This window comes from Carassius auratus, chromosome 9 (genome assembly GCF_003368295.1).
Source record: "Carassius auratus strain Wakin chromosome 9, ASM336829v1, whole genome shotgun sequence".
NCBI classification, from domain to species: domain Eukaryota; kingdom Metazoa; phylum Chordata; class Actinopteri; order Cypriniformes; family Cyprinidae; genus Carassius; species Carassius auratus.
The window spans coordinates 33,281,393-33,305,825 of NC_039251.1; the positions used below are offsets into that span (position 1 = coordinate 33,281,393).

The 24,433-nt window shown below is 36.4% G+C and overlaps 2 protein-coding genes across 6 annotated transcripts; both read right to left on the reverse strand.

Moving 5' to 3' along the window:
- Positions 1-563: 563 nt before the first annotated feature.
- Positions 564-21,333, reverse strand: hoxd3a (homeobox D3a). 5 transcript variants are annotated; one of them, XM_026272642.1, is made up of 4 exons: positions 20,053-21,333; positions 4,416-4,478; positions 1,474-2,015; positions 564-1,312 (listed from the first exon to the last, which is right to left on the reverse strand). In XM_026272642.1, the coding sequence occupies exons 3-4, from the start codon at positions 1,913-1,915 to the stop codon at positions 564-566; spliced, it is 1,191 nt and encodes a 396-aa protein (XP_026128427.1). In that variant the 5' UTR covers positions 1,916-2,015; positions 4,416-4,478; positions 20,053-21,333. The 5 variants fall into 5 exon arrangements, with proteins under 5 accessions (XP_026128427.1, XP_026128428.1, XP_026128429.1 ...); XM_026272643.1 differs by lacking the exon at positions 20,053-21,333 and adding an exon at positions 17,019-17,666; XM_026272644.1 differs by lacking the exon at positions 20,053-21,333 and adding an exon at positions 11,788-11,921.
- On the reverse strand, positions 10,720-14,341 carry hoxd4a (homeobox D4a). The gene is made up of 2 exons (XM_026272648.1): positions 12,773-14,341; positions 10,720-12,355 (listed from the first exon to the last, which is right to left on the reverse strand). Exons 1-2 carry the CDS (start codon positions 13,239-13,241, stop codon positions 12,054-12,056), a joined length of 771 nt encoding a protein of 256 aa, XP_026128433.1. The 5' UTR covers positions 13,242-14,341; the 3' UTR covers positions 10,720-12,053.
- Positions 21,334-24,433: the final 3,100 nt, after the last annotated feature.

Genomic DNA, 24,433 nt, shown 5'->3' on the forward strand with positions numbered 1-24,433 from the left:
GCTTCTGCTCAAAATAAATTCTACAATTGTTATATAAATAGTATACATGAGAAGATAAATAATGTGCATTAAAAACGATAAATAATAAATATAGTATACTCATTCAAGATAAATGTTTGTCGTACAATCTTGGAGGAAAACAATAAATAATGGTATTTTAATGGATCAAATGAAGAACCCACGAGGAACCGACGACTTAACAAAGAAGCAATGTTTTTTTTCTCTCTACAAATCCCATCTCTATAAAGACGGATGTCTAAACCGTCAAATCTACAGAACTTACCTTCAAGTAACAGTACGTTATTGAAATTGCCTTCATTTTGCCAGTACAGTCCTTCAGACAACCAAACAACTACCAAACAACCGTGTGTATCTTCAACAGTCAAGACAAATGGACCTCAGCTATTATTAAAAATAATGACAATCGTAGCAGTAATAGTAATATCAATCAGAATAATACAGGATAGTACGTTATGTTTCTCTCAGAGTGTAATTTTATAAATTAGTTTAACTAGTGAGGTAATAAAAACGCGACGTTTCGCTTAAGCACACTGATGGGATCCTTACAGATGCGTGAGTTTGGGTGCATCCTGCAGCCTTCCCTGAGACGCGTGGTGAGAGCTGAGGTCTGTGTATGTGGGGTGGGGGTCACACGGTCCGTGGTGGTGGTTACCCGGGATCTGAGCCGCGCAGCTGTAGTCCACACTAGCGGATGAGGGATGGGGAAGATGACCGAGGTTGAACATTGGGCCCGACGCTGGCATTGAATCAACGAAGTTTCCCCCGACGTAAACAGGGCTGCTTTGTAAATTGGCATTTGCAAAGCTCCCATTCCCCTGCATGCTGTGGTGCTCGTACTCTGCTCCCGGGTATCTTTTCTGTTGCGGTATGCAGCCGCCCAGTGGCGCCGTGTAGGCTGCCAAGCCGTACATGTTCTGTTGCGGTTTGGCGAAGGACGGAGGAGATGGCGCGTCGTAGCTTAGGCCGTTTACGTTTGGAAGCTGACCAGAATATCCAATGTGATTCGAGCCACTTAACGGCGGGCTTCTGTCCGGAGAGTGTCCTAAGGGAGAGTGCATTATGCCTTTAGATTTCTGATCTTTTTTGTACTTCATCCTCCTGTTCTGAAACCAGATCTTTATTTGGCGCTCGGTGAGGTTGAGCAGATTAGCCATCTCCACTCTTCTGGGCCGACACAGGTAGCGATTAAAATGAAACTCCTTCTCCAGTTCAACCAGCTGGGCGCTGGTGTAGGCAGTGCGCACTCGTTTCGAGGCAGGGCCGGGTGGACTCTTGTCGTCGCAGGTTTCTCCTGAACACAGAGAGCAGAGCAGTGGATTAATTGTTATACAGCCTATTACATCACTTAAAGGCCAAAGAGAGACGGCCTACTGTAAACAAACCAAAGTAGGTCATAATCATAGGAGCTCTCTCCAGTCTTAGAGAAAAGCTTTGCATACAAACAATCCATACCTGCAGCTGGGCAGTTGGTGTTTTTCTGCTTTGCGTTTTGGCGTGACTCTTTCATCCAAGGGAAGATTTGCTTGGCTATGACTGGGGTGGCAGTACTGGAGCCAGTGGTGCTGGGAGATTTCTTTTTTTGTGTGGAGCTGCTGTTAGGGCTGGGTGAGCTGGCTGCTAAAGGAGCTGCCTGCTGCTGCTCACTGATACTCTCTGTTTGGCTGTTGCCCTGGCTGGCACTCGGTCGCATACAGCTGCCACTGATGTCTCCATTTTTATGTGCTGGTGGCCGTATTGACGTGGTTTGGATGGGACAGATTGGATTTTGAAAGTCGTTCTCCATGCTGGAGGATGAGAATCCTTGGTGTGTAGGACCGTATGTATAGGAGTCAGATTTAGGGTACGAATATCCTCCGAAAAGTCCAGCATTGTCATAATAAGTGGCTTTCTGCATTGCGAAGGTTCAAACTAAGAGAGCCTGTGAACCCCTGTCCAGTTGCATGGACTTGTCAATCACGTGATAGGAGCTTCCCACAGATTTTCTGTCCTTTGACCTGTTAAGAAAGAAAACGAATCAGCTAAGAATTTAAACTTCAAACAGTCATAGATGTGAGGTGCTACAGTGATATGCTGTGGTACTCACTAAAAACCTCCATATCTGCATACACAGAACTATACTTCCTCATTCTAAACCTATAACACTGCAATTGAGTACAGCCCATGGCATTTTCAATATTTAAATATGAGATGGAAATAGATTTTTACCCAACTCTAGTTTCTGGTGTCAGCTGTATTCCCTTTCTCCTCTTAAATTTGTTGATTTCTTTAATTTCCTTTTACCTCTTGTTGTTGTTTGTATAATGCACTATGGTAAAGATGGCAGGACAAGTTGTGTAGTGAAAATACTTCAAAATAGTATTCAAAAAATTGTATTCAGTGTATGTTGCTCCCTTAACTGACTTATCAACTGTAGTTTTTTTGTCATTTTGTTTAAGTGTCCAGTCAATGTCTTATTGCTCTACAGAACATATGGTCTCCTGCCTCTCAAAAAGGGCAGAATGTACAGATTTGCATAATGTTTTAAATTAAATGTTTTAGAATATTTAAAGCACTTAACAGTAAAAGTTAATATGTTGTGAACTACCAACTTCCATCCATCTTTCACCAAGGGCCTTTCTCTCTTTTTTTTTTTTTTTTTTTTTGTAAGATTAACCCCTTTGACTTTTCACTTTCAGAACTTGGCATGAATGCAACAAGGCGGTTAAAGTTTAACTTGTACCCCATTGAGTGAAACTATAAGGCAGCAGAAGGGGAATCAGCATTTCTCTGCAAACAATATCCCATTCTTCCCTGTCTCTTTGAGACTTTAAGCATAATTGAAGCAAAAAAAAAAAAAAGAAAAAGAAAAAAAAAAAGAAATTCCATATTTATATACACGTGTGTGTGAAAAAATCTCCCAGTTGTATACGTATATCAGTTGTTGTTTGTCTAAAACCTGAAATTGTGTATCTTTCACGTAGATCGACATTACGTAAAGATTCGCCCTCATAGTCGTACATTACAAATTCATCGAGTGAATTTTGATATAACTGGTGGCAGGTCTCCATGCACTCTATTTCTTGCATTTGTGAACATTATACGAAAATGCAATCTTTAGCCTATATGGAAATAAATCAAAGTCCGAGATATAAATTATAGGGACGCAAATTAGTGTCAGTAATGTCATCCTTTCGCACCTAATACATATAAACAGTGTATAGCTTTTATTAGATTGTTAGGGAGCTTCTGGGACATTCTGTAATACTGGAACTCAATTGATTCCTAAAATCCTAGTTAATATTTAATATGTATTATACGGCACGGTGAGTTCGGAGAAAGTCTTGTTAAAGTGATGTGAGTTGTTAGAGGTGGATCACTCAAGTATGCAAATAAGAATTGGTTCATATGTGATAGCAAAGTCTGCTAGCAACAAACTGAGATATAAATCTGCAATACACCACAAAGACACAACAGATTTTCTTTTTCTTTCTTTCTTTTCTTTCTTTCTTTCTTTCTTTTCTTTCTTTCTTTCTTTCTTTCTTTCTTTCTTTCTTTCTTTCTGGGTAACTTGGTCGTCTTCCTCCTAGTCTTATTCTAAAGATAGCTTTCACCTAAGTGACTGTAGCTCGTGCTCAATACAGTAGTTATTAGACGGCCTGAAGCTCCGCACAATACATATCAACGCACCTGTCATTGTGGAGGCCGCCAAAATTTATGACTGGCCATACTACAGCCGTAAATGCCTCACAGAGGGTGAGAAGAAAAGCTCTCCTCAAGACTTGGTACCGTCAGAGGGGTAAAACTCTAAGCGTAGGAGGATGGCTGGGGGCAAGAATGTCCCGCTAAAGCCAGAGCCTGCAGCCCGCCAGTATAAATCCAGCTAACTCCACTAATTCACACACTCCTGTCTTGAACCTCCTTTAACTGCTTGTAATGGACCACACTTTTGCCCAACTGCGCGGAGAGATGTGGATTTTAGTAAAGGACATACTCTAGATTAAGCAGAAAGTGCGGATGGAAATATTTGTTCTTGTTTTTTTTTTTTCCTGCTTGCATGTTTCTGTTATTTTTTTAATGTATTTTATATATCTAAGAGAGCAATGCTTTGGCATTTTATACTTTGCTTTAAGTGTAAATGTTGTATTTATCGTGTACAAAATATTGTGCACCTCGAAATGTTATTGGTAAAAGTGCGTAAATAATTGTTGTTCGAGTTAAATTGTTAATTTTCTGTCTAAGCCCAGAGCTTCAAAATATTTTTGTATTTATACAAAAACCATGTATATTCTTTTTTTAGGCCTATTATTGTCTGTGTTGTAAGCTGTGAAATAAGAGACACAGGACAATACACCGCAGGTTATAAAGCTACTATTATTTAATTTCAGTGTAAACTTAAATATCAAGACATATCTTACCGCAGTCTGTGGTTTTCTCTCCTCTGTTTCTCCTCAAGCGATCTTCATAATTTAGACGGCGACCTGAAGAATAAAACATATTTTAAATCTCAGTTTCTTGATCGGATTTTTCTTCCAGCTCCCCGTTATATTCATGATTATGTAAGTTGCCTCTGAGTGCGAATATTGTCAACGCCTTACATTTTCAATTGCAACATGACAGAATTCCCATTCTAGATGTGAATTCAAGGCCATCTGCGTTGACTTCTTAAAACCACAAATTTATAACATTTTTACATGATTTCCCATTTTTTCTTAACGAACGAATTTATTTCGCCTCTATAGAAGACCTGAATGGTTTTAGGAGCAGTTAAATCTGCAGTTGGGAGAGGGAAAAAAAAACTGACATAAGCGATTTTACACAAAGAGATGCTGGCCAAAATATTTAGCACTCATAAGCCTTTTGGGTGACCTTTGGCTCCCTCTCCAATAACTCACTGATTAATGAACAACGGACGGAAGGGACTTAAGTCACAATGCAATCCACACCACACAACTTTTTCACCGATGATTTTAAAACCAAGCGAGAGCCTGAAGACGAGATTTTAATCTCCATCCAACTAGACAGATGACCTGGTCTATGCATCTCTGAAAATCCTTTCGAAATCATGAGACGAGGACAGCACCATTGATAAAGGCTATGGGATATTTAATAGTATTAATATTATTGTTATTTGGTGATGGACCGCAGCGTTGGCAAAAGTACCGTTAACAAGAAAATGTATGTAGCCAGTATTTTCAACGTGTGTGTCATGTTCAAAGTCTTAATGGGATAAATGTAGCGACCAGTGCAGCCGAACACGGTCTGTCTTTATTAGGCAACAGTGTTTTCGCCCACGCACTCCCACGGTAAGTTTGGTACTCATAATAGAACAATGGGCTGTAAAAATAATGGACTCTAGAAGTCGGTCTCTAAATATATACATGTATATTTGTTTCTGTTTTGGATGCTTAAGTCTGTCTATTTTGTAGAATTTTTATATATGACTATCACTTTAGGTCCTAGTATTTAAAGTGTATAATAGAAGTAATGTGTACAAAATGCGAGAAAATTGAAAACAAATTCTTGTGGTTTTAATTCCAAAGTTTAAACTAAATTACCACATATCGCACAATGCAGAAGAATGCAATTACAGAACTTAATGTTTTGTGAAATGTAGGCTATAAATGATCAAAACCAAAAACCTGTTATTAATAATAGCATTAAATTGCAAAACGGGCTTTAACATAAATAATAATAATAATAATTCTTTACGGGGATAGTTTAGAAATCACACGTCTTAAAACCTAATTCTAAACCACCATATATGTTTAGATTTCAAACATGTAGGCTGTCTTGGCATAGGATGCTTTTGCTTCATTTGAAACAATAAAATCTACTTCGTATCTTAATTTAATTTTACATATGAAATGAATTCATATGAGACCCTTATTAGACTCTTTTATTGCATGAGAAATATGGTTCCCATTCAGAATTTGAATTTATGCAATGTTATTTTTTGAGTGGTTGAATCTTAGTAATTTTGACCAAATCGAAATCAGAGACTGAAATGATTTGAATTTACGGAAACATGTATGTTTAAAAGAATAGTCTTCCCTAACCCACATATGTCATCACATAGTTATTGACGTGAAGTATTGCCGTAATAAATGCATGTTGTGATTAACGATCTCGCATTGTATGACACAGATGTTTTATGCTGTGTATGGCCAACTTCAAAAAGCAGAATATGTCAAATAAAGCAGCTAAAATAACCTTTAATGTTCTATGACTGATATCACCACATGCAAACCATCTAAAATAGTCAAGGTTGCGCAAATCTGTAAACTAGTCTCAGTTTTTGTCTTCAAATCGCACTTGCTTAGTTGCAAGGCGACGACATTAATAAAGATCAGCTGCTTTGAATGGAATAAATCATATTTTCACGCCGGCCTAATGTAAACCCACGCTTAAAGGTTACGTTTTGCCATGCAATTGCTTACCTGTGATGTCAATTTATTACAGCTGTGCTTCTTAGTCTCAATATCTCTCAGTTCGGCTGCTGGGATATATCCTTCACCCTTTGTCTATAGACAGTACTGTCTTAAAACTGATCTCGCGCTTTTCCAGGCATTTCCATATACCAATGCAGACAGTATTCCCGAAAGAATGGGAGCCACTCACTCAGCTACCAATAAAAAGCCAAGAAGGTCTTCTTATTCCAAAACGAAATATTACTTGCAATCAACTTCCCATTTGGAAAAAAAGTGAACGTTTTACAGAGGCAGGCTCGCCAAATGAGTCAACATTAGTATATTTCGGAAACCTTATCATGACAAATAAAGGCGCTGCCTTAAAATACAGGCATATTTGTTCACGTGATCCGGATCGCAGATTGTCCTGATTGAGACTGTTACTCCAACCAGCCTCACCTCACAAATACATTTTTAAGAGCAAGAGCACTAAAATTCCCTCCAGCCTCGCATCATTGTACAATCATTTTGCACAAGAACTCGCTCCTTCCTCAGCCACTGTATCGGAGTGTATCGTTAAGAAAAAAGCTACATTGCTATTTATTATGGATTTGAAACCCAGGCATAATAAAATAATAATAAAACCAATATTCAAATGAAGCCAAAAAAAAAAAGGTTGTAGCACTGGGTTGTCTTTATTTGAAAGACAAATAACTGGATAATCTGTGAAACATTTGCTTTAGTTTTCTTCACACCCCAATGACTCACTGAACATCTTCACCTTTTTGTTCATTTTAATTCTTTACATTAAACGCAGTGTAATAGTCGTGTGGATTAGACCGTTGCAAAAAAAGCAACATCATTATGCATTTTTAGTTTAATTTAATTTAATGAAGATGATCAAATATATATTTGTTCCTCTTTGCTCGGTACTGTTTAGAACAGAACTCCGTTTATTATAGGCTACAAGAAACCACTGAAATATTGTTTGACTATTATGGTTTAGGCAATGACAGCAATGTATGACCTCCTCAACCAAAGAGATTCATCAAAATCATCCCAAATTCTATATTGTTCTTCTCAAAAAGCAAGAGTGTGTATTGATCAATATGCAAGCATGAAATGTAAAATTGGGTATTCGGTGCCTATATCTTTACTAGTTGTGTATTAAAATACTTTTTTTTAACCTTTTTTTTTAACACTCTGTTTTCCAATTGCTTCTAAAGTACAAATGCAAATACCCATAAAACAGAATTTGAGAGGTTAAAAGCAGGTCGGTTATGTTATATGTTATCTGAATAAGAATGCTTGTTCTACGGTTGTGCTGCATGGATGTGTAGCTGGATGGGAAGATGGAGATGAAACGGTTGGGAACGCGGCCGAGCGCAGGCTTGTCCTGAGGAGAGGATGCGAGTCTTCTCCCCTTGCAGCATATGTTCACGGGCTAATAAAAGTGAAAGATTTACAGTCCACGCCCGGCCCCCAACAGCCTCTCGCCCTTTCAGGAATTACTGAGCATGATTTACAACGATGCAGATCACCGTCATCCCTCTCCAGCAGTTCGAGACACTTTATGGATAGATCCACGATCAGAACGCTCCATTACTAAACGAGTGGGTATTGTGGGGCTTTTGACATCAATGAAATGTTGTTTTTGGATCGATGCCATTTTTTTCTGTGTGTGTGTGTACTACTTAAGCTGTTTTGTTGATATTGTTGTTTTTGTTTTAATTGTTGTAGAATTGTCAGGATCCAACATGCATTTATTCCCGCAATACTTCACGTCAGTAACTGGGCTGTGTGATGATTTCCCGGATAGACAATGAATTCTAGCATGTCCTTCTTATTTAAGCAAACATATACGTCTCCGCAAATAATCGCCACTAAATCGGGAAAGAACAGCATCTCTGACGGATTATAAATCACAAAGAGGCCTGGCGGCTAAACAATAAACACTATCGTACTGGACTCCACATCTTTCATACACAAATGCATCAATATAACATTATATTACATGAGAAAATAATTACCTTAAAGTCTATCTTCAGTGCTTTAAAAATAAAATTAGTGCTACTTCACAATTTGTATTATTATTGATACAGGTTTAGATTGGGAGTGCTTCATGCTGAGGCTCTTTAAGCAAGAAAATAAAAAAATAAAATAAATTAAAAATAAATCACAATCAGCCTGAAGTTGTTTCAGTCTGTCCGCGAAGAAGACCGAATCAAAGGACGCTATTTATCAAAATTCTGACAGATATGTTTAGTCGCTGTCTCGGTGCAAATATTAATCTTAAATGTTTACCTACCGATGCTCCATTGGCTGAAAAGCTGTACGAGTGTCCAGGTTGCGATGGGGTGAGATACAGGACCGTTTGGATATTATTTTCTTGGATCTCTTCAGTTTTCAAGTCTGATAGAGTCCTCGCGATTAATGACGACGCCGTGTTTCTAGGGGACGTGCTGCATTAATTATTTAGACAATCACGTGGTCAAACAAAAAAGATATAGGCTAGAACGGAACCATATACCGAATTCTATCTTGGGATGTCGACAGCGCAGTTTGATTTATCTTAACGGGTTGTCTCGACGGGCGAAGACATTTTCAACGAACAGCTGGAAATCAAAAATGGCCGTTTGAGAAGCATTGTGTTAGCGGCGGTAGTATCGGTGCAGTGTCATTACAAATGCAACTGCGTATGGCTCTCATTTATTCTGTTCAGACATCCAGGTCAATACTCAGAAAGCCTTACTGGAAGCGAAGACAATGGAGCGATACCCTGCGTGGCGGGTTTTCACCATAGGCACAAGGCTTATTAAACAAAAATAGATATTTGGGATGTTGTATAAGTGCTGTTTGACACACACACACACACACACACGAACATATCAACATATAAATAAGAAATTATATTTACACACACACACACATACACACACAGAGAGAGAGACGTGTATAGTCGGTACACTATTGACCATGCATATGCAATATATAATTCCCTTTTCAGCAAAATAATTGCTGTAAAAATTGCTTTCAGAAAACTACTCAACATGCATGTTTGTAGATGTTTCGCCTGAAATAAACTTTACATGTGTCCTCCCTGAAAGTGTGTATTGCTTTACTCATTCTCTCTCTCTCTCTCTCTCTCTCTCTCTCTTTGATTGTGATAGAATTGGCTTTTATTGACATAAAAGGTCTTTACTTTTCCACAGCATTTGTAACATTAAATTACAGACCTATATTTACAGACAATTTACTTGCAAATAATTGAAAAAGTTGAAAAAATTATTAATAGTAGTATTTTGTCTCTCACACACGTTTACTTAGCAATCTAAATGGACACATGCTTTTTATATACACCTAATTATAAATATTATAACCTAACCCTAGCAGAAAACTTAAGGCATTTGTAACCATTTTTTTTAAAAAAGGCTCTATTTACTATTTGCATATAGACCCAATGCTTTGACAAACGAGAACGCCTCCAAACTGAGGTTTTGAGAGATTTTATCATGTTAACCTCACTTCAGGGTACATATTTTCCTCCCAAAATGTGGTAAACACACACACACACACATACCGCAAACACAAACATTTCCAAGTGTTGATGGACAACGATTTTAGGCATTGAGAACAAAAGCAAGAAAAGAATCAAAACTAAGAGAAGTTTGTGTAATATTTGAATGTTATAAACTGTTGTTATTTAGCATAGTAGCCTAATGATCGCTTACAACTCTCTGTATTTTTAATAATACACGGATACCAAAATGGATGTCTTCCAGTTTGTCAATAATGCTTTGACTTGATTTTTTCTTTCATGATGATGCAAAACACCCAGAGCTGATGGATTGTAGTTTAACAGTTATCGTAATCTTGGGCAGATGCTGCATAACCGTGGTTTTAATGTAGGACTCGTGCAGAAACTGAAAAGCACGCTACAAACTCTAAATGTCACACGGTGTGGCAAATAATCACAGTTGTAAGGCAAGCCAATATGAATACAGCCCTAAACATTTTTAAAGCACCCCGTCCTCCACAAGAACAAATTTTAGTGCATCTGTTCGCAAAAGCGTCTTTGAGAACTGACTGAAGGTCCATCAGGTCACGAGTGTAGAGGTCAATGCTCGAGGCTCAGAAGCGTCTAATGCAACAGAAACTCTGTCCTCTAGATGAACCTGCCCGCTAGGCTTTTGTTGAACTTCTGTAAAAATACCTTTTCATGCTCTCAACGTGAAGGCTTCAATGTGAAGACTGCTTCGCAATGCATGTACGCCTCGAGTTTTTGTTTAAGGAGACAAACACACCACAATGATAGCAGAGCGACTAAGTTTAATCACTGTTGGAGAACCATTTCAGATTTAACACCAATTCAATTTCAAAAATAACATAATGTGTATGAAAGTGCTTGATGCGTGTTTTTCCAATCTCAGTTTCTATTTTAAACACAATATGACGGAGTTTGGGTGAAACCTCTCTGCATATTATTTATTTAATTACTGCAAAATATGCATGTAGAAAATATGCACAATATACAGAAATATATACATATATTTAAGAACTTAAAAACTGAATTTGAAAATTACTGAACGGATACTTACGTTCACGTAGAACATAAAGCTTTTTAACATTTAATAAATAGAGGGTTCAAACATCTTGAGGACTAAAAGTGTATCTAAAATGAAAATACAAAGCTGATTTTCAAGAATTTCAGGCAACATCTGGAAGACAAGAAAACTGCTTCTGCAACTGTAGCTATATTGTTTACAAAGATGTCGGGCAGGATTTATAGCTAGTGGAGTATAAAGCATGGAATATTCGTGTAAGAAAAGAGAATTTCTCGATTAAATACACCATTTTTAAAAGCTGCAATAAACAAATATAAAACGTCTGTAACGAAATTCTTAAAAATTACACAATAAAGTCCTTTGACCGAAATATAGGCTTTTAGAAAGTAAACCTTTAATGAGGCGCGCACAATAAACGAGGCTGAGAGGGAAATGTCTTCAGTTTTTCAGTCTACAAATAAATAATTTCCCAGGCGACGATTTTTCCCCTTAGTATTAACTAATTTTATTTAGTTTTTATTACTTGCACCCGACTTAAGTACAAAAAAACAAAAACAAAAAAAAAAACACCTAGGACATTCGTAATTTATGATATGCTGGACATTACTTACTTAAGTTCTCTTTAATGATTAAGTTAGGATAAATTGAGTCGCCATAGGCGTAAACTTGCCATTATGCTTTTAAAAAGAGGAAACGGGTGATATACAGAGTTTAAAAAAAAATGTGTAAATAGGGACACTATAACGAACCATGCTCTGAAACAAATTTGGCAGGTTTGTGTAAAATAGCGTGAGCTTTATAATGTTTTACTGTACCTCGTGGTGACATGTGAACCATCATTCGATGCATCATATCCTCTTTGCCTCAGTTGCAAAGGGTTTACAATACTGTAAATATCGAAATTTGGGATTTTAATGCATAGCAGCTTTTACGCTGCATTTAGTCTTGGTGGGTGCTTCTGCTTCTCAGTTTTTGGCACTTGTACCATCATGTCATGATTTGCTACCATGCAATGTCAAATGAAGCATTGTCTGTTACATACAGTTCATCTGTACATCTGGCGGGAGGGAGAGATATCCACTTATAAAGTTGTAATCTCTGTCTGGCTGTCCTTCTGAGCGTGTTGTGCATGCTGATTTCCAGCTGACGCCGATCTTCCTTTCGTGTTAGGGAGTTTGTGATCCTTTTTCCATTTCATTCTTCTGTTCTGAAACCAGATTTTGATCTGTCGCTCAGAGAGACAGAGGGTATGCGCGATCTCAATGCGACGCCGTCTTGTTAGATACCTGTTAAAATGAAACTCCTTTTCTAGTTCGAGAACTTGCTGTCTTGTGTAGGCTGTCCGAGAACGTTTGGGTTCTGGTCCCGTGTAATCCGGATTCACTGAGAAAGACAAAAACAGACTTATGTTTAAAACAAAAGAACAAAAAATATAAAATAAAACAACTCAACCAATCGCTCCCTGATGCATAAACTTTAACAAAAATAAATAAAGAAATGAAATAAAAATTACCCACTTGCTCGACTTGATCCAAAAAAATATTCTGCACTGGAATAATTTCAAACTTTACCACTGCTAAATAATTCAGTTCAAAGCTTTGGGCCAAGTGGACTCAATGGGCTGCAGTAGTGTCCAACAGAGCTAGCGGCCTATTTCCTAAGCAATAAAAATTTATGGCTGGTGTAATTGGCGGCCCCTTCAGAGGAACCCATAAATATTTCAATGAATGGTTTTAACTGTGACTAAAACAGCAGAATAGGGCTGGCCTACAAGCAGACAGCAAAGAGAGTGAATCTTACCCGTAGTAACGTGCACTTTCTTCATCCATGGATAAACTACAGCAGGCTGCTTGGCTGGTATCCCGTTCTGGCTCTTTGTGTTTTGTTGTGGTCCACAAGTCCTGGGTCCGGATATCTGGACCGCAGGACACTGCTCTGTCTGTGCGGGGTAAGGGCTCGGGTGGCCGGCTGGATCCTGCACATGACCCCGAGGCTGCACCGACGAGCCCTGGACAGTGTTACAGCTGTAAGGCTGCTCAGAGTAGTTTGACCGTGAATAGATTCCGGGATGCTGGAAATCAGTGTCCTGCGACGGACTGTAGTAGCCTGGGCTCTGTTCAGGTATATAGCTGTTCTGAGAATATTCCTCACAAGGAGGAAATGTTGGATCCACATACTTGGAGTTCACCATGTACGAACTCATGGCCATTAATTTCTGAAGGTAGGAAATACTAATTTTTCTCGAGTTGTCTTTTTTTCCTCCCTCCATAAAGCCCTCCTACTTGCTGTCAACTGAATAAAGTTAGGCTACCATGTGACCAGCTCGGCCAATCGAGGCGGAGGGACTCCATCAACCGAGAAGAAGCTGTGCACACCTAGTAGCTGATTTCACAAACTTCACATTATCTCTCAATTAGGACGGTAACAATAGGCTATAATATGAAAAATGAATTGATTTAATACCCGATCTGTGATAGAAAATAAAATAAAAAAGACAAATTATGTTTGTGTATTGAGACCCAGTTGGCAATACCCATCATCACATGGGAGAGTATATCCCTGCTTATTACACATTTCATGATATCATATAAAAACATGTATGTGCATCACATATGTGTATTTGGTCCATTTAGTAAATTAATATTCAACCAAGCTAAATCAAACCCAACCCAGGGAATTTGACTGGTACAAACAAAACAAGACAAAAGATAAAAAACGGCCCAAGGCACAAAAAGAGTCACATAAAGCCAGCAGACAATTGATGGAGACCGTCTTTGTCATGTAGAGGTCACGCAGAAGTTACTGGAGTCTCATCGTTCCAGCGCTTCTCATCTTTTCAGCTCTCTGTATAGAGCGCCCTGCTTCGCCTTCAATGCGCCGTGCCAATCAATAATCAAACCCCACATACAACAGAAGAGCCACTTGGCAGTTCATAAGGTTAGACTATGTGCAAAGTTTGTTAACGTTTTTCAAAATATTGCTCACGTTCATTTTTGCTCTCTGTCCTGTCTCTCACTTAGAGTTCAACGCTATAAAAGGTTAAAAATGTTGACTTGTTTTTTCTGAAAACAGGAAGAAACGCAGTACAAAGCACCAGCACGTAAACAGATGCAATGTTGACACAACTGACCAAAGCGTTTCATGACAGTTCACGTAATCAGAATCATATAATCATATTATGCAATCATGCAATTAAATGCTTATCATTTCATATTCTCCAGTAAGAAAGTGGTTCTTCGTTGCCAGATGCCGTTTTCCAAAGCACATATTAGCTCATTTGCATGTATTCCCTGTACATTAGATGGCAGAAAATGATTCAGGACACACAAAGTTTTATTCGAGGTTCTTGCATCGACCATATACTCCCCTAGGATCGAATCTGTGACTGTCATTTTTTTCACACAAATTCGGTTCTACAGGGTATATATAGACGACGGCATGTATTGGCTCAACAGACAAAACGAAAAAAATAAAAATTCTTTATACATTGAATTCGTTACTGTAACCGTTCTAAAAGTGTCCCATTACGTATAATTAATTTCCAAGATTACACTAGGTTCCGTGCTTTGTAACAATCTTTTTGATAATACAGTTGTTTAAAAGGGTGGAAATCTCCAAATAGATCCCCGTAGCTCCATTTCTCAGACATTGCGCACTGCGCTCAAATTTATGTAATACATTATCACACATTAATAAAAATGATCTCATTCTATAGGCCTATCTCTATACAAAACATTATTATATTCATCCAGGTATAGGATTTGTGCTAAATTCTACTCACTGTGAGATGCTGTCATTGCATTCAAATTGATCAGGTGGCCTCAAAACCGTGTGCTGTTTGGATACCGTCAAGAAGCATATAAAGGAAGGCTAAAGGTCGAGAGGTCAAGCAGAATCATTTACAACACACATCACAAAGTTTCATTATTTTTTGCAAGGAGACAGCGGTACCGGAAAAGGAGGAAAGTTCAAGGATAATGCATGACCTCTTCTCTGATAACCAGCTCCTGTGGTCCTTCGCTCGCGGACACCAGAGAAAAGGTGCCCCAAAACCTTGGATCTATTAAAAAATGTAAGATCCAAAACTTTCGGTATCTAAAAATATTTTCCAATGCTTGTCCTTGCATCTTAATTTTATTAACAAAGGCGTTAATATCTTTTATTTATCTTCCTATATTGGGATTTAGCATTATTTATATATATATATATAAAAAAACTTATGAATTTCCATTCAGATACAAAATACATAGCTTGATTAATTTGACCTGTATCTTGTTTAACTGTGTTAGAGCATGATGCTTGAGCAGGTGGTCATAGCTTTTTAAATTTAAGAGAAATTAAATTAGTTTCAGAATTCCGCAGGCCATATTCTTGATATTATTATTATTATTAATAATATATTAATTCATTTTTGTATTTTATATACTTACCAAGCGTGGCTTGACAGTGTAGCTTTTTAATAGATGTATTTATTTCTTTTTAGTTAGACAGCGTGACCCGTGTTTCACCTTGCTTTGCGACTTGTTCAGGCGGGTCAAAGCCGAGTTACTGATGAACAAAAGAAAGAGACAGCCACCAAATGTAGTGACCTTTGATTTTAAATGAAAAGATCTCTTGTTGCATTATTATTATTATTAATAATAATAATAATAATAATAATAATTCGCATGTAGGCTACATTGCGATTTCTGTAGTACGAATCGTTTTTATTATTTTAACTCTCGACTTGAGTCGAGTTGGAAATATTTTTTTTTTTGTATGAAGAATTGATGGTCAATTATTTAATAATCGACAGTTGTATGATTTAATTATTTAAAAATAATAATAAATAAATACATATTTGACTCACAAGAGAATTAGCCCCAGTTTGGCTATCATCGAATTAAATATCTGATCTTTCTCAAACGCTTTAGTTCAAAATTTCTGGATTACTCTTCATAGAATGCACAGATATATTTTAGCTGATTAATGTTTAATAAAATAAAAAAAGCAAATTAAAACTCTCAATCATTATTTAACTGAAATGGTAAAGCTGGATAAAACAGTGACTAAATTGTGTATTTTTTTGTTAAGGCTACTTTTATAACATGCACATTAAATTGGACATCTTTGCTATTGTTAATTCAGACCATTTAATTCAGGCTTTAATGAAAAGGACTTTTGTTCTTTTGTGTTTTTCTCAACAGTCTAAACAGTCACTTATTCAGGAAAAAATAATTAACACAATGTATAGATTGTTTAGGGCCAGAACGTACGATTCTTTTGCTTGGGGGCGCTAGAGAGCTGGCCAATAAAAACCTGCTTATTACAAAGTTCAGTAATATGTCACGAAAGCGCCTGTATCGACTAAATTATGCTTTCGTTTGTATCAATATTTCTCTCTAGGAATAAACATTAGGATACACTATTTTATCACAGTGAAGAGCACTGCACAACAGGTGTAACTACGTAGCAATAATTTGCAGGTCTAATGCATATATATAAAAAAAGGTTTGGTCTGGTATTTTTAAATAAGTGGTAATCAGAGACAGCTCTCGATATAGGCCCATGTGTATTTCGCACTTGGAATCCAACAAAACAATTATAAACAAATAATTTGAAAGTAAAGCAATATACATTTGCCCTCGTATCGAAAATGTGCATTTTAACTTAGGCTACAATAATAATAATAATAATAATAATAATAATAATAATAATAATAATAATAATAATAATAATAATAATAATCATCATCATCATCATCATAATTGAATTCGTGTATACAAGTTAAGCCCATGAAGAGCGACGGGAACAATCTTTCATAACGTGGCGCCACAACTGCACCAAAAAACCGGGCTACTGCATAACATTTACGTCACCTCCATTACAACCTATTTTTTTTCTCTCCATAGTTATCCAACCACTCAAAAGTGTGCACAACAACACAAGAGGAGTTCACAGAAACACATCAGCGCTGGTTTGGAGTCTGACTATATGAAACCACCTTAAACATTATGGCACAGTTCAAGCACGCACAAGTTCAGCCACGCACTGAGGACACGCTTACCTCCAGAAGCAGGAGTATCACGTAAAGCCCATCGATAAGTTTGTATATCCATGATCAAAATAAGCGAGGAGCCTCTTTCCTCTGCAGCCATACTGGGATCTTTCCTAAACCGTCTGAACGACCTTTCTAATATACAATGTGAATTATATTTTGGCTTGTCAACTCCCTGGCCATAAAACAAAGTTTAATGGTATCACGTGCTTCCCTACAGCCATTCATGACAGCGCGCGGGTGCCATAAATAATCCTGAAAGTTGCACTTATTCAATAATGGCGATTACTCTGATCTCAGGAGGAAATAAAGACACGGGGTTCAATTTGCATTCACTGCACTCAGAGGGGGGAAAACTACTGTCGAAAACTAGAGATTATTTTTTTGTATCCTAGCAGACTAATGTCTTCGATATAGGATATTTTGGCATATACTTTTTGTCGTTCTTGTCCAAGTAGTATTAGTCGGTGTAGGCAATTTCTTTAAAAGGGTGGAAAACATTGCTTAAGTTGGCACGTTATTTTGCCACAGTTCACTCTAGGATAAATGAGGTGTTTAAAAAAATCTCTGATGTGTGAACTAATGAGAGATTTTTTTTCTGACTGTAAATTCAAGGTTTATTTAAATTCAAGGCTAGTGAGAGAGAGAGAGAGAGAGAGAGAGAGAGAGACATTAGCGCCATATATGGCGAGTGTCGAATGGCTATTGGGAAAGTTCTTCTGCACTGAGTAAAAAAAAAAAAAAAAAAAAATATATATATATATATATATATATATATATATATATATATATATACATATTATTATTAATTTATACATACACATACATGTTACTCTTATAGCCTATACATTTATGTTTTATACAATTTACTTATATATATATATAAAATATATATACATTTACATTTACATATATATATACGTATAAAACATCAATTCATAGGCTATAAAATAACATTTACTGGTAGGATATATTTTCTCACCTCTGGAGTGTTTTCTTTTTTTTTTCTTTTTTTTTTTTATCCAGCCAGATGAATATAAAGTCAACTGAGTTGAGCCTAACTCAAAATATTTTACAGCTCATTCAAGAGACATGATATGTGCTTACAAGGCAGTCACTGTGAGTGTTTTGAGATTTTAAAACTCACTTGGATATTGTTATATATTTTATTTTTTATTATTATTACTATTTATTATTTTTGCTAATATTTTGGATAGTTAAAGCCTATGACTGTAATGCTGAAACTATTAAAATGTAAATCAACTTTTGTTTTTTAAACCAACAGTGAAAAAATTATGAGACGTGAAATTGAATAGGCTAAATAACAATCAGTAATTAAATAAAATATGAAGTAATTCCGACTATTCTCGCGCAGAACCTGAAAGTATTGTTTTTGTTTCTAAAAATGTGTGTTTCTATCAGTTAACAAGAGAAGTGTGTGACTGTTGTATCACGTGACTGCGACAACCAATCACAGATACAGGAAATGACCTCGAGGACAAAGCTGCAGATAGCGAGGCAAGCAAATCCCAGAGTGTTAGACAACAGCTCCGCCTGCTGACCAAAGCAGACAAATGCCTAGGTGTTCTGTACCTAGTTACGGAACAGATAATTTTTGCATAGCTGCTCATACAGAAATTGTGCATTGAACAACTACAAGAAGTGCTTACATAACAATTTTACATGCATACTTTGAATATCACCACTATTCAAATAATGTATCAATACAGAATACATTATAGCCCTACATTAGACTGCACACATTTGCACATGCACAGTTGAGAATATCTAATGTAATGTGATCTGGTTTGTTAAAAGACAACACTGTAAATAACACTGTATATTGGTTACAAAAGATACATAAAAATCAACAACAATGCGCATCGCATGATTATCAAATGATGAAAATAATTTTAAACTATTGTACGAAAATTTAATTATTTGCTAGCATTTCAAGTTTGTATTGCGATAAAATAACAATAAAAAATGTAAAATGGATATGAAGTGCGTCCTAAAGTAATTGTATTTAATGTGTAGGCCTATATGAGTGGGTATTGCTCTGGTTTGGGTTATCTCGTTTGTAGGCTCCTCTCGCTTCTTCTGCCGCATTGCAGTGAGGTTGTAAATACCTCTGCAGCGGCCTGTCAGCTGACTGTGAAATACTGTCTTTGTTCCGCAGACCCTGTCTCCCTTCCCCAAAAAAACTGCGCCATTCTCACCATTAAGGGAGGCATACATTAAAACACACAACAACTGCACCTCCACAGTTTTACACACTTTCAGAATCTCTCTATTTCTCCACATTTTTCTTAAACTCTGTGAATGCTAATTTCGTCCAGTAATTAAAGCTACATAAACAATAACGTCTGAATATTTTAAATCGATGTAAATAATTGTTTTTATGCACAGTATGTATAAATAATTCTTGCGTTTTTACATTTTAATGCTGACACTTATTATATTCCAATTGTATATATATCATTGTAATATATAAAAGTGATGTATCAACATTAAAACTAAAAAATTACAAGAAGAATCGGTCATAAAATTATCCAATGAACAGTCATCATTTAAAAAATTACATAATGTTTTTTTTTTGTTTGTTTTTTGAATTTTGGAAGATTTGCTTCTTGGTTTTTCGAATGAGCTAACTACTAGCACAGCAATACTAAAATCAGTTATTTTGAATTAAGGATGTTTTCAGAAAGTTCGTATTGTCCATATTCAAGGCTGAGTCAAATCAAGCATTTCTGTCAAATTATTAAAATGAAGATCTCGTAAAGCTAGGCAAACATAAAAAAACCAAATAAATAAAAGCTTTTAGTAGAATCCAAAAGGAAGCTTACAACATTTACTATTTGATTTATCTTTTAAATGCAAAAACAGAGAATACACTGAGTTTATTTTTTATTTTTTTATTTTTTATCAACATGCCTATCTGAAATTATTATCGCAAACCAAAAACCTGCTGGTAATTTCTGACTGTGCTATGACGATGATGTGTATTGGCCAGCACGTTCAATCTAATAAAATCTAAACTTACCAAACAAAGCCCTGTAATCCATGTTTCGCCTCCCGCGCTGCTGGTGAATATTATGAAGCTTCTTTCAAATCAGTCGTCCAGTACTGTATTGCTTGCTCTGGTTAGAATTGCAACTCTTGTAGCACCCCTAGCATCTGACAACATACGTAATCGGTAACACGTTACCAAAGACTTCAGTTTGTCCTCTGGATCTCTGACACAGATAGCAGTACACAGCAAAATTACATGTTTAAAAATATTTGAGCACACTATGCATTTTGGATTTGGAGCCTTTAGCCAAATAATGTAGTGGAAAAATCATCGCTTGGGAAATCAGGAAAAGGGGTCATGAAGACGTTTGCGTCTTGCACATGACCAGTGGCATCCAATGACAGACGAAATAGGCTCATAAAAACATCTATTACAAAGCTGTAAATTGTCTTCTAACAAAAAGGAATCTAGGCTGCCGCAAAGCCTCTAGTGTTTTGCGCATAATGACTGAGCCAGCTGCAGTTCCTCAGCAAAGAAAATACAGTCACAGACATCTGCTGAAAGAGAGTGTGTTTGTGGGTGTGTGAAAGATAGTAAAAGAGAAGGAGTGAGAAAGACAGATAGATAGATAGAGAAATTGTAAAGGCACTCTAAAATGTACATCGGCTGTGTTGTTTTGTAAGCATAAAATATGTAATATAATTAAATTAGTTTAAATAAATGTAATGCCTATCTAGAAACTAATTTTAGCTATTAGCCTAGAAAAGTAAGCACCGGCGATCAATAAAGAATCGTAACTATATGTAGCCTAATAATTAGCTACTAAATGCTCACAGTGCATAATATTAGAAAACGCGCCAGGAATTGCGAGGAAGCTAAATGTGTAGGCTAATACTTGAATAATTTATCATTATATATACATGTATTTTATAAACGACAATCGAAATACACCGTTCTGAATATAGTTCTTCTCACGATCGACAGAGCATCGATTCATTAAACTGGTATTTGAAGTGGGAGAATTTTGTAAAGTGTAATTTGTCGGCGTTTAAAATGTAGGCTAAACACATTTGCCTGTGTTTCTGTTTGTGTGTCAAAAGCACTGGTGATGATCAGTTCTGCGGCTGGAGGTGTCAGAAGAGCTGTAAACAGCAGATTAACACGAGCTCTGACAGACAGACATCGTGATTGGATGTATTTTGATTGTGCAAAACTGTTAATACATAATGACATTCAAATGAATAATTTTCATTTTTCATGTTTAAACTGCTAATTTAAAATCAAATAACACTGTACATTTTTCGTTTCAAAATTATTTGACAGTAAATTATTTTTTATTTAAAGAAATCGAATCTTAATGTTTTTTTTTTTTTTTTTTTGATATATCAGGTAAAACCTGCAGTTTTTTTTTTTTTTTTTTAAACTCGGGTTTATTATTGCTTGCAGTCACCATGTTTTATTTAAGGGAAAATAAATTTTTTGCGTGCATATGTGCTGATAATTAGAAATATTTTTTTTAATAAGTAAACGAATTAATTGAAATTAGACAATAAATAAATAATTACCTTCTCTCGGGGTAAGGCATATTCCTTTATTTTCTGACATATCCCTTTCAGAAATTTATAATTTAATTCAAGGCTCGAATATAGGGGCGTATGGAGAGGTTTAGGGGGTCTTGAACGGGAACGCCTTTATATTCAAAGGGAAGCTACAGTAATCTGAAAACAGGTTTTATGCCCGACAACCTTGAAGTCTCATCCAAGGGAACATCTGAGACGGAGGCGCGCGCTGATTTAGGCCCGCTGGTGCCGAGCCAGTGACGATTTACAGGGGACCCGGCCTCTCGCAGCGTCGTAAAGACCCGCTGTCTTTGAAAGATATCGTGTGCGTAAAATTTAGAGCGGTCGCAGTGACACGTAATTCCACCGGGATTCGTCTGATAGCTGTGTCGCAGATTTCCCAAGCAGCTAGAATGATTGCATCAGAGCTGGCAGTCGCAATACTCCATACCGTTCAGCATTTGGTGGAAATGTTGATCCGCAGGAGAGGATACATCGTCCAGTGTGTTATGTGAAGGGACGACAAAGTGAGAACTCATTGATGGTGTCAGATCGTTACTTATTAATGCCAGTGGAATCAGATATGATTGAGAGCTGCTGTTATTGAATGGTGTATTTGTTGAACAGGCCCACAGCCAAATTCTGCGGTCAGGGTGCTACAACATGCCTCAAAACACGTTTGCTTTTAGTTATAGATCACATGACGGACGGGGAGGGAGAGGAATGAGAGGAAAGGAAAATTAGATTAAGTCTATGTTTTGCTCTTTTCCATCTACGTTTTGGAGTCAGCAAAACGCTGTACCTGTTCGGCGTATACTGGGTTTACATTACATTTAAATGTATTAATTTACCACTACTATTCATAATAATAAAAGTACTACTAGGCCACTACTACTAGCCTACTACTACTGCTGCTGCTGCTACTACTACTACTACTACTAATACTAATACTACTACTACTAATAATAATAATAATTAGAAAGTGTTGTTTTGATGAAACATTGAATTACCAGAATTATAGTCTATATATGTTTTTCTTTTTTTTTTCAGATGTAACTTTATAAATATTTAAAACTAGATTTAGTTTATAGTTGTTTTGTAAAATATGTATAGTAGAATATATATTCTACGATATAACAAACAAAAACCTTCGTATCTATAATAGGATAATAGGATAGAGCCTTAATGCTTAAAACACACAAAACACATGGCTTTGTAACATGTTGCTCTATGCTGTTTTGAGTTAAGCCTTCTTTTTTAAATGTATTTTCTAAATGGCTGCTCTCCTGATGATTCCATTTGTATTGCACTTGTAGTTGAAAGAAAAGAAACATTATGTCAAAGCGAAAGTAAAGTGTAACAAACTGTAGTATGCTTACCTCTCTTAGTATCTAAACGCCTTTAGCCCAATTGTTGTGTCATTATAAATATAATAAGCAAATACAAATTTGATAGAGAGCTCGAAACCCCCAAACCGTCATAATAAAGTATACTTTATCCACACCATTCATCTATATACATTTATCTGTTTAGCCACACATACTGAGATTCATGCTCACTGGCCTAACTCTTTGTTTTTACCCTTTCTCGACCATGTATAGTTTTATTCAAAACAGACAATGAAAAGTACGGATGCAAACTGGGAAAACTGAACGCATATGTTTGTTCCGACATATGAACTTTCTGGAAGCAAATTCGTATTTAACTCATTTTCCAGTAGTTACCCTGTTTTGATATCTGATTAAGCTCCTGTAAGTAAGTGTGCACAACCACGGGCAGCCCATTATTTTCACAGATCAGCTGTGCCCTCTAGTGGCAATAATGTGCACCCCCTGTTTAATCTTGCATTCTTTGAAAATTGCAGGATGCAAAGCAATCTTTTTTTTTTTTTTTTTTCAGTTACGTTTCCAGTCATTTAAATATATTTTGAAGTCTATTTGTTCAGAATCTAAAATGGGTGTTGCAACTAATACATGACAGACATTAGCTACCAAGCTTGTCTTGAGTATTTAATTTACCTTTTTCTTAGATGAAAAAAAAATCCTGTTGCATTTTGTTGTAATAGTTACACCCCAAAAGATTAGCAAAGAGTTAATGTTTGTAGAGTGGACCACTTCGTGAATAAACGTGACTTTCAGTGTACTGGGGGGTCGATGTTGCTTTAGTCTCACCATCAATAATACATCGACAAGACGCCTAGAAAAGTGTCTACGTATTTGTGTGCAAGTAACAGACACAAAGAACCAGTGTGGTTAGTTTCAAAGAGAAGAGCAATTACAGTCCTATACCATAAACTCATTTAGACCAGACGTCTAGATCTCTCTAAAGCTTTATTGGACCCAGTTTCTTCCTGCTCTAAAGCAATTCTTGGTACAGGTTTGACGATAAATTGAGGTTATTTGCAACACCTTTTTATTTTTTGCAATATTGCCTAACAATGAATCTGTATTTTGTGTTCAGCATGAAACAAAAATAGTCTTGTTGCAGGGTATAGCAACATAAAATCGCATTGCTGTTATTTAAAAGGTATTTACATACAGTAGTGTGCAGTCTAAATTGCCATTTATTTATAAAACATGGTCTAAAAAAGGGAACATTTTCACAGTACGTGCACCAGTAGAGTATTTAACAAAGCCTACTTACACCCAAATTCACTATACAGCACTGAAAACAAGCTTCAGTGTGAAAAACAAAACGAAATGTAAAAAAAGAAGAAATAAAAATTAAAAAGTTCGAATTTCTTATATAATCTAGACCATATTGATGCATCTACCACAACAGAAAGAGCTCAAACTAGAAATACACTAGAAAAGAAATATTAAAGATATGAGATTGTACTAATGTCCAATTTA

Bases quoted from the DNA above. Each gene is read 5' to 3' on its own strand.
- hoxd3a (XM_026272642.1), bottom strand. From the start codon at position 1,915: ATGCAGAAAGCCACTTATTATGACAATGCTGGACTTTTCGGAGGATAT. The intron at 1,313-1,473 runs GTATGGATTGTT...CTCTGTGTTCAG, and splicing joins CACCAACTGCCCAGCTGCAG to GAGAAACCTGCGACGACAAG.
- hoxd4a (XM_026272648.1), bottom strand. From the start codon at position 13,241: ATGGAGGGAGGAAAAAAAGACAACTCGAGAAAAATTAGTATTTCCTAC. The intron at 12,356-12,772 runs GTAAGATTCACT...TGTCTTTCTCAG, and splicing joins GAAAGTGCACGTTACTACGG to TGAATCCGGATTACACGGGA.